Consider the following 20,000-nt stretch of genomic DNA (forward strand, 5'->3'; position numbering starts at 1 on the left):
ATCTTCCAAAAGGATCTCTTTCTGGAGATGGAAGTCCTCCGAGTCCACTTCCGGTAGTGAGTCTTCTTGAAGAGGCACGAGCACTTGATATGTATGCAGCTGGTGCCGGTGGTGGACTGCAAGGTGGACTGCATGGTTGACAACAAACTGGACTGTTTCCAACTGGCGATGACAATGTCTCTCTCGATGAACTTCTTTCGAGTTCCTGAAAAATAAATGGTAAAAAAGAAAAATATATTATAAAAGTTAGCTTACAAATCACGAATATTTTTACTTTGTTCATTCTCTCTCTCTCTCTCTCTCTCTCTCTCTATATATATATATATATATATATATATATATATATATATATATATGTATGTATGTATATATATATAATTAGACACTGTGATGGTAATGAAAAAAAAAAAGAAAATAAATAAATTTGAGTCAAGATTATCTAACAATAAAACACGTGTTTAGAATTTCTTTTTCATTTTTTTATTTTCGTTTTTTTTTAATTCGTCAACATAATTATTTTGTTATATATAAATGTTATATAAAAAAATGTAATATAAAAATGTTAACAAAAAATGCGTTATTTTTAATTCATATAATATTGTTGAACGAAGACTCTCATTGTTATTTACGTTTTATAGAAATTTGTTTCATTATTTGAAAAAAATTTTGTATTAAAACGAGCTTAAACAAGATTAATATATATATATATATATATATATATATATATATATATATATATATATGTTTTCGAATTTAATATTATTATTAATAAATTATTATATTATTTCGAATTTAATAATAAAATTCGTATTTTTACAATTATCAATAGATAATTATGTTATATAATGTTATAAAATAACAATTATGTTATAAAATTAAATAATATATGTTATGTAATTTTATAATAAAAATTTCTTAAAGCTAATTAAATTTTTGATTTAATATTCGAGTATTAGAACAATGCTATTTAAAAAGTCTGACAATAAATGAATTTCTTTTATTAAATAATGACATGAAACATAAATTAAGAAAGGAAGAAAGAGAGAGAGAGAGAGAATAGGAAGATGAATGGAATGCTTTTGGAAAACAAAATGTTGTTTACTGAATAAAGGACTAGGAATAAGGGCGAGATCCTTACGAAAAAGCTGACATTAATTGAAAATAATTATAGAAGCGCGGACAACAAAGAGCTTTTGGTGTCTTCGACGAAGGCACGAGAGACATGCTATCTAAGCTAGTTTACAAAGTATTTCTGGAACCTTTGGTCCTTTGCCCTTTGATCCTCTACTTGTATAATATTTATGAAAATATATCATAAAATTTATGACATTTGCTTTAAAGATTTTTTTTAATAAATACGACAGTTTCTAAATTTATATACTTACATATAAATATATATATATATATATTTTTTTTTTTATTTGGATATTGAAGTCATACATTTAAAAGAAAAGAGATATTAAAGTTTATATTGTTAGTCAATAATTTATTAATTTAATTATTTTTTTCTTGAATTATTATTAATAACTTCTTATGTACGATATATAGACATTATACATTGAAAATTTATTATAAATTTATGTTATTAATGTTAATTTTTCGATGTGAAATTTTACAAGAATAATTTAACAGATCCAAAATAGTATGTTATTAATATGATATATGTATATATATAAGAAGAATTATTCTTCATTTTTCTTTTTTTTTTATAATAACAATAACGTCGACGAGAACGAATCGCCACTATCGTTAACAATGAATTCTTATTGAAAACATCCTTATCGCAATTTGCACATAATGATTACAGAGAAACATAATTTTTGTCACACGCGTATTTGCTTCCCTAGTCTATATCGATAGCTTTCGCTGGACGCATATTTGTGCCCATAGTATTCAAAGGATTAATGGTATCATCACAACATGGTTAATCTAATCGCGGTGATTCCCATGGTAATAGAAAATTGAACATATAGTGGAAGTTGTTGACTACTGACTATGTGTCTATTGAGTATAAGACTACTGACTGTAAATGACTATACTAACTACAAACGAATATAAATGACTATACCAACTATAAATGACTATACCGACTATAACTGACTATACCGACAGTAAAGACTATAAATGACTATAAGGACTATAAGGACTATAAATGACTATAAGGACTATAAGGACTATAAATGACTATAAATGACTATAAATGACTATAAATGACTATACCGACTATAAGGAGTATAAAGATTAGAAATGACTATAAGGACTATACTGACTATGAGGACTCTCAGGACTATAAAAGACTATAAATGACTATAAGGACTATAAATGACTATAAAAGACTATAAATGACTATAAGGACTATAAATGACAATAAGGATTATAAATGACTATACTGACTATTGACTATATGGCTATATGACTATCTTTGAAAATCGAGGAAACGGAGAGAAACAGGTCCCTTGGGATACAAATTCCAAGAGGTTTCTTCCACGAAAACATTTTCTCCACTATCATCTTTTTCTCTATACATACACACAGCCACAGATACAGAAGCACAGTATATGCCCGCCCCCTACCACGTTAACCCCCCCTACTAGGTTAGCCCTGCCCCCTGGGATATTTGGGCCCGCCTCCTAATAGTCTAGGCCGCGCTTACTAGGTTAAGCCCACTCTATCAGTTTAGTCCCGCCTGCTACTAGTTTAGCCCCGCCCTCTAGGGCACTTGGCCCCGCCTGCTACTAGTTTAGCCCCGCCCTCTATAAGACTAGGCCCCGCCCATGGGCTACTTAGCTCCGCCTCCTATTAGTTTAGCCCCGCCTTCTAGGAGACTTGGACCCGCCTCCTACTGGTTTAGCTCCGCCTCCTACTAGTTTAGCCCCTCCCTTGGGATACTTAGCCCCGCCTATACTACATTAGTCCCGCCTCCTACTAGTTTAACCCCGCCCTTCTAGGAGACTTGGTACCGCCTCCTATTAGATTAGCCCCGCCCCCTGGTATACTTCGCCCCGCCTCTACTACATTAGCCCCGCTCCCTGGGGTATTTGGCCCCGCCTCCTATTAGGTTAGCCTCGCCTTCTGTGTATTTAGTCATTCTTTCTCTCTCCTTCTCAGTCTCTTGTAGTATAAAAGAAGTCCTTCTAAATTTCAGGTAGAAAAACTGTAAATAGCCTTATAAAAATTTAAATCGTCATTCGTAAAAAAAGAGAAGAAAAAAAATATTTGTCCGATTTGAAATCGAATAAATATATAAAAATTATAATAATATATAAAAATATAATTTTAATTTGTAAAAACAAAAAAAGAAATTATTTTTCGATGAAACACTTGAACGTGAACCATTGTAAAAGTTATTATACAAATAAATGAAAATCCTTGTAATAAAAAGAAATAAAAAATATTTCTTTATAATATAAAATTTTCTATAAGACATCAATGAATGAAAATGAAAATTTTTAAGTCCAAAATTTATTACCACGTCGGGGTAAACCAAGAAAGTTCGAAAATATTGTATTGACACCACTGTATAAAAATATCAGACAAATTACAACAGCAAAATTCAAGGACATAATTGATCTATTACGATATATACCACCGGAACATCATGATTTCTTCAAATCCCTTTCACACACACAAAATCTAGATGAGTAGTAAATTGTTTTGTAATAAATTTATGTTCGTTTTGTACGTTATGTAGTTAAAAAATGTTTTGAATCGCATAAATTATGTTTTCGAAGTGTTTTAAAGATATGTAAAATAAATTGAATATTGTTTTTTTCAATTTGAAGCATCTTATATTATGTTGAATGGACTTGGGCACCTTCAAATTTTATAATGAATCTGATTGTTAATTTAGAAAGTGGCCTAACTCCATTCTTGATAAGAAAACGCATATTATTCACTTAATAATTGTCACTATTTTAATAGGAACTATAAATTTAACACCATTAGATACACTTAAGTAGTATAACTCATTAGTATCCTATACGTATATTTTTAAATTCATTGAAACGCAAACCCTTAAATATCTCGATTTGAAGATAAATGGAGTTAGACCATTTTCAAAATAAGCGGCTCATATATATATATATATATATATAATTATTATTTATATGAATATGTAATATAAATAATAGTATTAATCTAATAATCAAATATAAATAATAATTATTGATTTAAAACGTATGCAAAATAATAAAATTAAGAAATATTAATAATAAACAATTTTCCACATAACATTTATTAAATTCATCATAATAAATTTCTTATTAATGAAAACTATTATTTATGAATTAACTTCAATACTATTCGTATAATCATGCATTTATATTTATCGGCATACAAATTCATTTGTTAAATATTAATACTAATTTGTTAAATAATTTAAAAACGCGTGCAACTTTAAAAAAAAAAATAAATAAATAACAATGATTTCAAAGACATACGTTTCAAGATACTTCGCGCACGCGCACACACATACAAAGTGTCAGTGAGTATTGGTATAAAATTTTTATACTCATAAAAAAAACAAGAGAAAATGGAAAAACAAGAAGAAAGAAAACATAAATAAATTTCATGAAAAATAAAATGTATCACATGAAAATAAGATGTATCGTGGTAAAATATTTCAAGTTGTAAATCACGTAGAGTCCTTTTATGAAAAATGAATCCTTAGAAATTCGTTTTCCCCCACGTTCTGTTCCAGTGATAGGACGAAAAGAATAAGGGCAGAGAGGTTGGTGTCTTTGGTCACATAAATTCCTTGAAAAGGTGTTCTTTGAGCCATGAGAGACTCTCCATGGAATTCAAAAAGGTTCGACCTACTGACTTCTTTTTTCTTTCTTTCTTTCATTTTCTTTCTTTTTCTTTCCTCTTCTTTCGAAATCGACTTAACTTCTGACCAATACCGTGAAGCTTGGAGTAGGTCAAAAGGAGTGAGAACCTCTTTAAAGATCTCTCGATCTGATTATGATCATTAAAGACCAAACATCTTTCAGCAAAACCATTTCAAAGTTTTCGGAATTTCTTCAATGAATTTTTCCAATTAAATATCTATTTCATCCATTTATTTACTTTTTAATATGTACATATATATATATATATATATATATATATATAATTTTATTAAAATTTTTATTGTATATTATAAGTACTTAGGTAGTATTGTTTTATTTATTATACAATCTAATGAGTATTTTGAATTGTATTATATCGAATTCATTGATTTTTCAAAAATGTATATGTATGTATATAATTAAAAAGATATTTATTAGTAATATGTAGTAGGTAGTGATATTATTATATTTATTATATAAAAAGAATTGAAAATAAATCGAATTAATTATCAATTTGTATTCAAATGATAATAACAACAACGATATCTCTTGTATAATTTGTATAATTTATAGTTATATTCTTATTGTAAAAATATACATTTAGATACATCGTTACAATCAAAAACAAATTTTTATTAATCTATGTCAATCTATAAGACAAACAATCAAAAACAATGATTATCCCAGTATCGAAAATTCCACTATCGATTATTTTTTAATCGTTAATATAAAGAAAACACAAGCCATTAAATAATCTGATGAACGAATTTGCATTAGTATATTAAAAATAATGATCGCTTTAAATTATAGTATCATAAAATTATTTCTATTTTACTTTTTATTAATAATCTAAACAAAAGAAAAAAAAAAATATGCCAATTAATTTACATTCATTTTTCGATCATTCTGTTGTCAATATTCCATATAACGATACACAAATAAAGTCAAATTACGAATCATTAAAGAATCGTTTTGATATTAGACAGAGAGAGAAAGAGAGGAAATAGAGAGAGAGAGAGAAAGAGAAGTGAAAACAAAGAACAAAAAGAAGAAGAAAATGATTAAGTTAAGAAACAAGTTTGTTAGATTTTAAATAGGTGAAATCACGTCTATCGAGACAACTATAATCATATAGATGAAGATGAAAAAGATATAGAGAGACAAAGAAGAAATTCAACTAGTATGTTTCTGTGTGTGTGTGTGTGTGTGCGCGCGCGCACGCCCGCGTCGCACGTACATAAATGTCTATGTCTGTATTAGATGGCCGACACGTTAAACTTCAATCATGCTCGGAAGCTAATTTAATCTCGATCCAATTATAACGGATATAACGTTAAGCCTCTTCTAGGTACGCACTCTAACGGCTGCTCTGTTAGAGAAACGCATCGCTGATATCGAACATGTTCAACCACTGCGTAAATTCCAAATTGCCTGGTTCGTCCGATAAATTTACCTAGGATTTACCAATAAATCGAATGGAAAACAACGATACCTCTTTTATTCTTTATATTACGGTGTATTATACGTTTTTAACGTTTTCTCTTTAACGTTTATATCGTTCTTTTAATTTTTACACTTTTCTTTGTACTTTCTTAAAGTATTTTAAATGTAAAAAAAAAAAAAACTAAAAAAGACAAAATTATTATAAATTAATAATAATAATAATAATAATAATAATAATAATAATAATAATAATAATAATAATAATAATAATGATGATGATGATGATGATGATGATGATGATGATGATGATGATGATGATGATGATGATGATGATGATTGCATAATAATCGTGAATACATATTTTGTTTAACTTTTATAATATTATTATAATATAAAAATCAAGCATATTAATTAAATTTATGGGAAAAATCATTGATCGTCTTCTTCACGATATTATAAAAAGATTCAATATTTATATTATAATTTGATTAAACAGTAATTAATTATACATATTATTAACGAAAAAAATATTTTTGTAAAATAGACGACAGATAATGATTATTATGATTATGAAATTAATTGTGATATTCATGATTTTAAGTAGAAATTAAATGTAATTAATGCGATTGCATATTTTCATTTATAACTTAAACTATGATATCATTGATTTTAAATGATGAATATAATCAAAAGTTTAAATAATTTATTGTACTATGAATATATTATATTATATTAATAAATATTAATAAAAATGTACGTACATATGTATTTACGATAAGAACAATGTATGTGTTTAAACTTCTTCTTCTTCTTTTTTTTTTCTTTTGGAGAATATGGGAAATAAATGAAGGATTTAACAAAAAAAAAAAAAAGAAAAAAAAAAGAAAAGAAAAAGAAGATAAGAAAAATAGAGTTCTGAAACCTAAGAGGTATAAAAAAGATAAAGAAGATAGGACATTGTTACTCGATCGTTCCTAGGTAGTCTCGACTTTGATGTGACTCTTTTGTGACACCCTACGGCAAGAAGGTATCTTTAACGACAGATACAACGGTGAAAATCAAAAGAGGGTGATACGAGGCGAGGCAACGACCTTCTGTACCAACTTACAAGCGATAACCCCTGTTTCTCCTTCTCTCTCTCTCTCTCTCTCTCTCTCTCTCTTTTGTGCCTATCTTCTCTTCCATATATATAAGATATATATACAAGATAGAGCAATAACTTTGATCACCTTGAATATCACTATTCTTTTTAAAGATATGGAGAAATTTCGTTTAACTAAAATTGTACTATACGAAGTTATAAAGATTAACTATGTTTTCATTTTAAATAGTATAATATATATTTTTGATTGCATTGATCGATGCAACTCTTTTATATTCTTTATATAAAAGTATTAACTCGTGTATGTTGAAAAATTATTAATTTAGTAGATATTTTAATTTCAATATTGATAAGAAATCATTTGGAGGGATGTAAGTTAAATGTACGTAAGAATAGTAATAAGTAAATGGTAATAGTAATAATAAATAAATAAATAAAAAATAGAAAGTAAAAATAAAAAGGAAATATCTTTTGAGCTTTCGATTTGACAATTTTATTACATTATCGATTATTATTATTATTAAATCTTTTATCATTTATTTTTAAATAAACAAAATAAAATATACATGATTACGATAAAAATTTCAATGATTTCATTATAGGTTATGTCATTATTATGAAAGAAAAGAAAAAAAAAATTCGAATTTAAAAATTATTAACAAAATCGATTTTATTAGAACAATATTATTGCAATATTTAAATAAATAAAGAATAAATTATACTTGAAAATGGTGGTTGTTTCAAGTCTCTACGACTTTTCGTTCCGGAGATATCGCCTTTTAAAAATTTTCATTCATAATACGCATAATACAGCTGATTGTAGTAATTGTAGTAGTAGTAGTAGTAGTAGTAATAGTAGTAGGATCGTGTAAATTCTCGGAATTTATATAGGTCAGTGTGTCACCGTGCCAATTGAATGAAATTATATAGATCAGTGGGTCAACGTAAATGTCTTTCATTTAAATGGAAATATCTTCGTAACTAAAAGTCGTAGAGACTTGATACAAATATCATTTTAAAGGGAAAACTTTTCTCTATTTTTTAATATATTGTTAATAATTACTTAACAATTTGTTATAAATCATTTTTATAAACAAATTATTACAAATTCAATTCATCTTATTTCGACAAAAAAAAAAATAGAAAAAGAATTCATATTGCAGCAATGATTTATAAAATTACATAAATTAATAAGTAATTAAGAAACAAATTAATTTTCTTTTTATATTGTTAATAATCACATCTTTTAATATCTCCTGTATTAAAAGTTATTGATACTTCAATCTAATATCATTTTAATGGAGATAATTTTCCTCATGTTTTTTTTTTCTTTCAATATATTGTTAATAATTAATTAACAATTTGTTATAAACAATTTTTATAAACAAATTCTCACGATCTAAATTCATTTGATTTTACAAAAAAAGAATTCAGACCGCATGTCTGATTTACAAAATTGTGTAAGTTAATAAATAATTAATAAACAAATTCCTTTTTTTTTTTTTTTATCGAAGAAACAATTTTCTTTTCACATTATTAATAGCCACTAATTTTTCATTTACATAGAAATATCTATGGACATAAAAATCTTAGAGTTAGGGATGAATTACTATACGCAAAGTTAGCGATGAATTACTATACGCAAAGTTAGTATAAAGTAAGCGCTTATAAATAAACGCATTAAAAAAGCTCCAGTAACATTAATAACAACTCGAAACTCGAAAATGTGGTGTTAAACGATTTGAAAATAAATATTATTCATCAAAGGGTTCTCTTTCTCTCTCTCTCTCTCTCTCTCTCTCTTTTTCTCTCTGTCTCTCTCTCTTTCTCTCTTTTTCTCTTTATCTCTCCTTTTACCTTTTACATTTCCAGCTCGCAGTGAACTGTAATTAGTGGGTATATTCTGCAAAGCTCTTTAGTTTTCCTATCCTAAAGATTTCAAAGGTTTAACCCCATTAATTTCTTGCGACCTCAATTCGATGTTTCCGAATTGTTATAAAATATATCAGACACTTTTTGATTATATTTTTTTCTATCTTTATCAATAATTTCTTTGTTCAATTAATTTGTTCAATAAATACCTTTGCTACTTTTAATAAAAATTAATTTCATTATAAATTTTAATGAAACGTTCGATTTTTTTCTTTTCATTTAATAATATATATATATATTTTTTTTTTTAATAATATCTAGCATTTATATTTCTTATTAAAAAAAATTCAAAAATTGCTAATCGTCGATAGTAAGACAATTAAAAGATTAATTATTTTCTAAGCTAAAATAGAGACCTTAATCAAGAATTCTAAAATCTACATCCATTAGCTCGACATACATCCATTATCTCGAAAAGATTTTGACAAGAGAATTTACCTAAATTAAAATAACAATGATAAAAAAAACAGAAACGAAAAAATAAAATAAAAAAAAAAAAGAAAAGAGAAGAAAAATCAACGTTAAACTTTCGACAGGTTTTACTGTTTATGAAACATTTGATCCTTTTTACTGTACTAATACATAGAAAAAATTTTAAACTATATATACATACACACACGCATATCTGCATACAAATATACATATGTGACATCAACATAACCAAAAGAATAAAAGAGAGAGAGAGAGAGAAAAAAAGAGAGAGAAAAAAAGAGAGAGAAAGAAAGAGAGATAGAGATAGAGATAGAGATAGAGAGAGAGAGAGAGAGAGAGAGAGAGAGAGAGAGAGAAAATCAACGTTAAACTTTCGACAGGATATTTTATGAAACATTTAATCCGCTCTGGCATATTTATACATATAAACTTAGTCCACCCTTTACAAACGCACAGACACACACACACACACGGATGCGCGAGAGAAAAAACAAAAAATAAGAAAAATCAAATGTTAAACTTTCGGTAGATTTTAATGTTTATAAGATATTTAATTTTCTCTTAATCAAACTCATACATATGAACTTAAAAATCACACATAGGCACACATACACACATACACACACAAATACTTATAGAAGACGAATGAATTTTCGTTGGTCCTTTTGTCGAAGATCTCTTGGTCATTCTAGGGGAGGGGCAGAGCAAGGGATGAGCAACCCCTTGAATATTCATGAACCGTGTCGTGGCAAACCGAAAATCCGTTCGCGTACAATGGTTAGCTAGTCTCACTCGTCGGCTTAACGCATCAGAAAGAGCTTTCCGATGCTCCAGCTTTAGTTCTGTAACGTTCCACGCGTTTTGTGGCTGTGTGAGCTACCCTAATTACCACCGATTGCTCCTCCAACCGAGAGTGTCCGATGGTCGATGTTTCGTCACCTCTTCGACACCTCGAAAACATCCCCATTTTGTTCAATACATCTATTTATCCATCTATCTATCTATTTATTTATCTATCTACTTATCTGTTTATCTATATTTTTTAAGCATTATTGATCAATCATCTCATCTCGATATTAGCTTTTAATTTCAACGATTAGATCAAATTTGTTATACCAATTTCTTATTCTAATATTATTGAATTAGTGTGTATGTGCATGGGCATATGTCTGTGTGTATATATATATATATATATACACACACATTTTATATATATATATATATATATATATATATATATATATAAAATGTTTGAGTCAAGCTGTAATTTGTAAAGAAAATCCACGTTTGTAATTTCAATAATTAATTAATAAATTTTTTAATAAATTTGCGAAATGTAGGATAGACATTATGCTCATATTATATAATAAATCGAAGTTTATATCTACGTATTTGGAATTACTATTAACATTATTTTGTATTATTATCAATATTATTTAACAAATGTTTCTTTTAAGTTATTATCAATGTCAAATTAATATTATTATTATATTAATTATGTTAATATATAAGATATCATCAATATTAGAATATTATCAATTGTTTCATATTTATTTTGTAATTATCATCAATATCATTAGATTTATAATTATTTTCAAATTATTATTGATATCATTTCACGAATATATAATTTATTATAAAAATACACGTGCTTTTGTTATAAAATATTTTTTTGTTATAAGATTTTGAGTTTTTATATTACTTTAGATAATTAAAAAAAAATGATATGAATGATGACATAAAAACTATAAATTGTATTTTCGTAGTTATGTAAATACATTGGCTGGTATATAACAAATCAATGTTAAGGGATCATTAATATATAAACCTATTTCAAATGTGTTAATTATTATATACGAAGGATAAAGATAATTGATATCATTCCATCAATTTGATTGATCATTAATGATGTTCACAATAGTCAGCTATTTGTAATTATATTATCTATTACCTTTAATCATCTATTGGTTAATAATTGCATTTTATATATCGAACATATTCTAATCTGTAATCTTTAATCCTTTAATAAACATCTTATCATTGTTTATTAAATTGATGAGTTGAATCGATCATTTTTATTGGAAATAAATAATTTTCTTTTTTCTTCTCTTTTCTTTTTTCAAATAATACATTTATAAATTTATAATATTAAACGGAACAAAAAAAAAAAAAGAAAAAAAAAAAAAGAAAATAAAATAAATTCATTTTTAATCGCAATCATTTAATGTTCCATGAGAAAACAATGAAATTTTTTTTGATTAAACAATTTTCAATTAGAATTGATTCGAAATACATTTATGCGAAAGCTTATGTTAACGTTTAAACATGGAACTGTTTAAAATCAAACAACAAGAAACGAGAGAGTATTTGCGAATGACCAAACGAAATGATACGTTAGTGATATATTCTGTTTCGCTAAACACACTTTGAAAGTCGTCAAGAATTCGCTGAGTAAATGACGACAGAGATAGTGATAGAGAGGAAGAAAAGAGAGGAGAGATAGTAAGCATGAGAGAGAGAGAGAGAGAGAGAGAGAGAGAGAGAGAGAGAGAGAGAGAGAGAAGGAGAGAGATGAAAACTCGAGCTTCCTATTCTGTTTGCTTAGTCAGGAGTAAACTCGATAGTATCGAAAGGTTCCGAAGGATTACTGTACATGCAGGGAATTCAAAGCGTAAACGAATGGCTCGAATCAAAGGTGTTTCAAATGGCATCGAAATAACGTGAATTTCTGTGTAATCGATAGAATATTTCTTTCTCCCTTTCTCTTTTTACCTCTCTCTCTCTCTCTCTCTCTCTCTCTCTCTCTCTCTCTCTTTCTCTCTTTATTTTTTTTCTTTTTTCTAGTTTGCGGTAAAAAATGGTGTAATAGTAATATGAGAAAGAAAGAGATAGAGAGAGAGAGAGAGAGAGAGAGAGAGAGAGAGAGAGAGAGAGAGAGAGAGAGAGTGAGAGAGAGATAAAGAATGAGATATAGAAAAGGGTATAGATTTTCTTTTGATTTTATAAAAATTATAAATTTTGATTAATCTAGCTTGCTAATTTGTCAAGTAAACTTTGCATGTTATTGTTATTATTATTATTATTACTTTTATTACTATTACTATTATTATTATTATTATTGTTATTATTATTATTATTATTATTATTATTATTATTATTATTATTATTATTGTTATTACTATTGTTATGTTTTTTATTAAATTGTCTTTTTTTTGTTTTTTAAATGGACAATTTATCCAACTCAACTGATTCTAACTGGCAGAACTATGTGTTCTACTTGCTATCATTTTAAAATACACAACATGTATGTATATACATACATGCACGTCATCGGAGGGTAGGTAAACATCTCTCGCTATTGGATAACTATGAGCCTCGGCAAACTCGTATTTTCCTGTAAAGCCGACGACGTAATATGACGATAACGAGAACGTACGTGTGTTTTCAACCGGTAAGAAAAACACGTACGTTCGAGAACGTAAATTAAACGTGTGATTTACATCATGGTTTTCCAATTCTATCCGTGGATTCATATGTATTGTCGAGTTTCGATTTTATATGACTTTTCATCGTATTCGAATTTTGTAGAAGATACGATTATTATTATTATTATTATTATTATTATTATTATTATTATTATTATTATTTTTATTATTACATAAATATGTTGTGTAGTAATTATTTCTTATATATTTCTTTATTATTATTGGCTTTTTCTATGGAACTCGAACTTTTCATTATTTTGGAATATTATTATTATTATTATTATTATTACTATATATATAAATATAATTAATAATTTTTTATAAAAAAATTATATTATTTATTATTTTTACATATTCATTGTGTTATATTCTATAGAAATTAATTTATTTCACTTTATTGTATCTAATAATACAAAAAAATATCAATTTTTTAAAAATAGAAACAAATTAGAAAAAAGAAAAGGATTGACGATCGACAAATATAAAATAACAATATTTTGTCTAGAAGAAAAGGTGATTAAAAAAAAAAAGAGGTGCATGAATAAGATGAACTTTTTATATAGACAAAAATATTAGGGAAAATTATACGAAAATTAGGGAAAAATAATATTATCAATAAAATATAAATGATAATATTATTGCAAGTTTTAATAATGCATAATGATTCTTTTCTCAACACACACACACACACATATATATATATATATATAAGCGCATACACGTGATACATCATTTTATATCATTCGATGTAACATTGAAATTCTAGAAGAGAGCTCACGGTCTGTTTAATCGAAAGCAAATATCGATAGTGGTCGACCACAAACGATATTTTCCTTTCGCCTTCGTCATTGTACGTTATTTAAGCCGATTAAAAAATGTAAAAAGGAAAAAATAATACAAAATAAAAAATTAAAAACAAATTCTAACTTTACATCTGTGTATTAGTATCACGACGTATAAATACACATACGTATATGTACGTATACACAGAATATTATTAAACATTATTTTTTTTTTTTTCAAAATTTATCAAGAATATGAATAAATCTTCATCTTATTTAAATTCACACACGAAGTTTAATGTTATACCATTGTCAAACAGAGTAATATTTTTTTTTATTACTTTTCTATTTTTCTATGTTGTTTTTTTTCTCTTTTTTTAATTTTGATAAAACTTATTATAAATCAACTACACAAAATATATATATATATATATAAATATATATATATATATATATTTTTATATATATAAATAAACCATCAAATTTGAATCTTTTCATTAAAACGAAAGTCAGTCATTCGGATAAACATTTTAAATAATTGTACCTTTTAATTAACTTCCTAATTAGACGTTCTCTCTCCCTCTCACTCTCTCTCTTCCTCTCTTTCAATTATTCCTATTCTTTTTATTCAAGTGGAACTCATTCTCTCAACGATGTCGAAATTAAAATTCAAGGATAGAAAAAATAAAAATCTTATCAATAATTTTACTAATAATAATAATCAAAATAATAATAATAATAATAGCAACAACAACAACAATAATAATAATGATAATAATAATAATAATAATAATAATAATAATAATAATAATAATAATAATAATAATAATAATAATAATAATAGTAATAATATTAATAAATTAAAAATTTTTTTTAATTACATAATTTCCATACATAACAAATACAAATGCACGTTAATTAATCGTGATTTAAGTTAACATAAAATAATTTCCCTTAATGATATAGTATTAATCATTGGACAATACTTTCACGTTTTCGCCTACCTTAGTTTCAATCGATTTTTTTCTCGACTCTTCGTTGAATCCCCTTTTCTTCTCTGTCTCATTATTTTCATCTTGATCTTCATCCTCGTCCTCATCTTCCTTTTCTTTCTCCTCCCCTTTCTCCTCTTCGTTTCTGATTTTTTTTCTTTTAGTTCTAACCTTCGTTTCTCGTTCCTCGGCATGACCTTTGACCAGACCGTTCAAACCTTTGTAGGATAACAATCGGCACACGTCACTGGTCAAATCTGGGAGTCGACTTTTCTGTTCTGTTCGATAAAACCTGTGCCTTGGCATTTTTTTTCTTCTTCTACTTCTTCTACTTCTTCTTCCTTTCTTCTTCTTCTTCTTTTATGTGTTTCTTTTTCTTTTTTCCTTTTTTGTTTCACTTTATTCACAATGTTATTAAATGTTTCGTACCAATACTAATCACCACCATTGATTGTTATTATTTCCGAGTCACAAAGAGTTTGATAGATTTGTATTATTTGATTTATTTTATAATGATTAAATAACATTTTTGTTTTTATATATAGAATTATTTTAATTAATTATCATTGATGTATCGTTTGGTACAATTTTTAATTTTTATTTTTATTTATCTCCATTCAATTTACAATTTTTATGATTAATGAATTAAATAAATTGAACTTTCCTCTTATTTGTTTCATATTTTCTAAAACAATGAATTGGAGAATCCTTGAAATTGATTGAAATTTTATGAAATATTTTTAATCTGTGCAATCGAAAATTCTATTGAATTTCTTTAAAAGTGAAAATATCTTGGAATATTTTCGCGATCGAATGACAATCAATTGGAGGAAGAAAATCGAAATAATTTCTAAAGATTCTTTAGATACGGTCAATGTTATTTGAAATTAATTTAGAATAGTCCATGTTCTTTCGAAAATATTTTTATAACCAGGAAGTCGATTTTGTTCTTTAAAAATAGAACGTTTTAAATATTGTTTTCTTTTGATATATTAGAATAGAAATGTTTTGAATAGTGTTTTCTTTCGATATATTAAAATAGAAATAGAAACGAGAAAGAGATCGTGTGTTATTATACAGAAGACTCGGAAAAGATATTTGGATATCAAGTATATTAAAAATTAATAATTATGCCACATTTTATATTTATCATTAAAATAAAATATAATTATTTTTTAATTCACATTATAACTGAATATTTTTCTATATCTATTTTCTAAAATAATTAATTCTAACTCGACACGTGTTTCTAATATTACATCATTCTATTAAAAAGAAAAAAAAAAAAGAAGAACGAATAATAAATATGGAACTTCAGTTTTATTAAAAATTAAAATAAATTGTGGCATTTATTACGATATAGTTTTTTTTTTCTATCAACACAATAAATCTTCAAACTACTTCCAAATATTTTTCTAAGTCACTGTACATAATAAATGTTTAATTTGTATTAGACACGTGTTTTTAATCTCACATCATTTCGTTAAAAAAAAAAAGAGTAGTACACAATTTTTTCAGTTGTAATTAAAATTAAAATAAATTATAGTACATATATATATATATATATATACGTATATAAATGTTAATTTACTAATTTTTTAATTAAAACAAAATGAAAAGTGTGTGTGTATGTATAAGAGAGAAAGAGAGAGAGAGAGAGAGAGAGAGAGAGGGTGAAAGAAAGAAACGAAATATATAATAACTCGATGATCTCTATCTCAAGACTGAGAGAGAATCATCGAAAGCAACTCGATCGAAGCTTCGGCTCGAAGCGTTTAAAAATATCCGCTTGTACTCTCGAACGAGGTCGTTTCGAGATGAGACTTTCGACACGCTTGGAATTTGCGTAATTTTCGTACTCGGGGGGGGGGAAAAAAAAAAACAAAAAGAAAAAATAAAACAAAGAAGTGATATAATAAAAATACCTCGTACATTCCAAAAGTTTTGGATATTTATAATAATCTAAGAAATTTTATAATAAATAAATATATAATTATAAATAATTATCGTGCGACGTAATAATTATAATTCAATAAATAATTACAAATAATTATAATGTCGTACAAAAGTAAGAAATTCATTTATGGTAATAATTACAAAAGAGGTTTCATTTGATATAAATAAAAAGAAAAATTAATATACACGAAAGATAATAATCAATATTTATATAATTTATTTAATTGATATTTGATTATATATATTTATTTTTTATTAAATAAAAACAATTTCTTTAGAACAAGAATATTATTATAATGATTTATTTATATCAATTTCGCAAAAAAAAAAAAAAAGAAAAAATAAATAAAAAAGTTATAAAATGATATAATTTCATTGCCGAGAAAAGAACTGTTCTACGTTGCCATCTTAACATCTTACAAAATATCTCAAATTAATTCAATTAATGATATTTAATTTTTCGACGATATTATCCATCGATTTGAAATTTCAATACTTTTTTTAAAATCAGACGAAGCAATAATAAAAAAATATACAAAGAAAAAAGAAAAAAGAAAAAGAAATGAAAAAATAATAAAAGAAAAAAGAACATATATGTACATATGTGTACTACGAACGAACATATAAAATATATGTATATATATATATATATATATATATATATATATATATATATGTATATATGTATATACGTTCTAGCTTTCTTCTATCGTCATCGGAGCCAAGTGCAAACCGTCTCGGCTCGCTTAATTGAATTCCATCGTAATTAAGCGAAGGTCGTGTCGTACTTCGTAGAAGAGTGGAGAGAGCAAGAGAGAGAGAAACAGAGAGAGAGAGAGAGAGAGAGAGAGAGAGAGAAATAGTGAAGGAGCAATGGTTAGGGGTGAAAAGGGGAGAGGTTAGTTTATACAGAGCTTGGCACGCTCTCGAGAGAGTGCAATTAATGTCGAATTAGCTCTTAAAGCGCCATTAATCGAGCTCTCTTAAGCCGACCAAAGAAAAAGCGAGCGATCGAAAGTTAATGCCAAAGCGTGGAGAGAGAGATAGATAGATAGATAGATAGATAGAGAGAGAGAGAGAGAGAGAGAGAGAGAGAGAGAGAGAAGGAAAGAATAGACCCTTGAGAATCTTCATCTGAATTTTAAAGAGTTCTGATGAAGTTCGACATTTTCAACTAATTTCAACCAGACTTTACAAAAGTACGAATTAAATGATAATTCGTATTTTAAATTAATAACAGTATGGATATCATAGAAGGTTTTAGTATTTTTGTTTTAAAAATTACATATCGATTTAGTAAAAATATTAATTTCGCTAATTTGATTTTCTTTTTATTTTCCCTTTTTTATCATTCTCATAAAGATTAATTATATATATATATATATTTATTTATTTATTTATTAAGAAATTATTATTATTATTATTATTATTATTATTATTATTATTATTATTATTATTATTATTATTATTATTAATTATCTAATGGTTGCTGATAAATAATACCTTAAAAAATACGGAATATCATTTTTTAAATAGAATATTTTTGAAATTTCGATAAAAAATTTTTTTTTGTAGAAAATAAAAGTCAAAGAAAGTTTAGAATTCATTCGTTTCTTTTCCTTTTCTTTTCTTTTATTTTTTTTTTTTTTTTTTTTTTTTTTTTATAGATAGGAATAGTGATTTCACGTAGTCAGAGAAAAAGTAAATGGTAAAAAGACGAGTATTAAAAGCGGCAGTAAATTCGAACTGGAGTAGAAGATTCACAAGTCACGTACGTTCGAGATATCCGAGCTTCGATCGATCGAAATCGTCGAGAGTGCCATTTGAAAAAGCTATTCGAATAAAGCGGTGCAACCGAACTGGTCGTCGTAAAAGTTTCTTTAACTAGATAAATGTTCATGGTATTTTAAATGGATTCTGAAAATACGAAAAAAATAAAAAAAAAGAACAAAAAGAAAAAAGAAATAATCATCTTTTTGTAACTTTATTCAGAATCATTTCTTTCCTTTCTCATCTCTTTTTTTAATTCTATGATTCATCTCAAGAATTTTTTCAGAACTAACAATTAATTGTTGATGATACAAACAAATACACTTATGAACTTCGTTGATTTTAATATATTGATTGATTTTTTTTTTTTTTTATTAAAAGGTTAAAAGAAATATATAGAATATAATTGATAAAATGTATGTCCGTATATTTACGTCTACGTTAATGAATTGTATTATATTATAAAAAAAATATAAATGTAGATTTATATATCATATAAAAATAATTAATCAATTTTAAACTTGTACATTAGTTATATCTTCATATTACATACACATACATACACACATACACACACACATACACACATACACATTGTTATTATTAATATTTTATTAATGAATTAAATAACGTTATAATAATAAAAATATATAAATATATATAATATAAATCGTTATATCATTTATTTTATTATATATGAAGAAGAATAAAGAAAGAAAAAGAAAAAGAAAAAGAAAAAGAAAAAGAAAAAGAAAAAGAAAAAGAAAAAGAAACGTGTACACAATTGTTTACCACATACACATACAGACGCATTAAATTATTACATTATTAGATTTTATAATTGAATGACTATTTTTTCATATTATGTTTGAAAAAAAAAAAAAGAAAGAAAAAGAAAGAAAAAGTACAAAGAAAAAAATATAAAACAGATAAAAGATATAAAAAAATTTCTTGTACAATAGAAAAATAGAAACATACGAGACACATTCTCTTCGAGGATTGGCAGCCGGTGATTGGATTGTCTTTCTCGTGCAACCATTCCAGATTTTATTTACGAACATAAGAAGTCAGGCGCATACCGTTGCCGTTAGCAAAACCGCTAGGCGAGTTCTGACCAAGCCGAAACGAGTTTTCACGCTCGAGAAGACATGCGAACGATTCTGATACTACAAGCTTACTCTGATACTGCTTGCTTACTTGCCTGCGAATCACTATCGATGATTCTCTCTTTCTCTCTCTTTCTCTCTCACTATCTCTCTCTCTTTCTCTCTCTCTCT

At 26.2% G+C, this 20,000-nt stretch overlaps 1 protein-coding gene across 4 annotated transcripts in view; it reads right to left on the bottom strand.

The window, feature by feature from the left end:
* LOC124427831 overlaps positions 1–20,000 on the bottom strand; it is a 181,552-nt gene that overhangs the window by 23,562 nt on the left and 137,990 nt on the right. For all 4 annotated transcript variants that reach the window (XM_046971183.1, XM_046971181.1, XM_046971182.1 and 1 more), the window contains exon 4: positions 1–205. This exon is cut by the window's left edge and continues 7 nt beyond it. In XM_046971183.1, coding sequence (XP_046827139.1) covers positions 1–205 — 205 coding nt within the window. The remainder of the gene's footprint in view (positions 206–20,000) is intronic.

This window comes from Vespa crabro, chromosome 11 (genome assembly GCF_910589235.1).
Source record: "Vespa crabro chromosome 11, iyVesCrab1.2, whole genome shotgun sequence".
NCBI classification, from domain to species: Eukaryota; Metazoa; Arthropoda; class Insecta; order Hymenoptera; family Vespidae; genus Vespa; species Vespa crabro.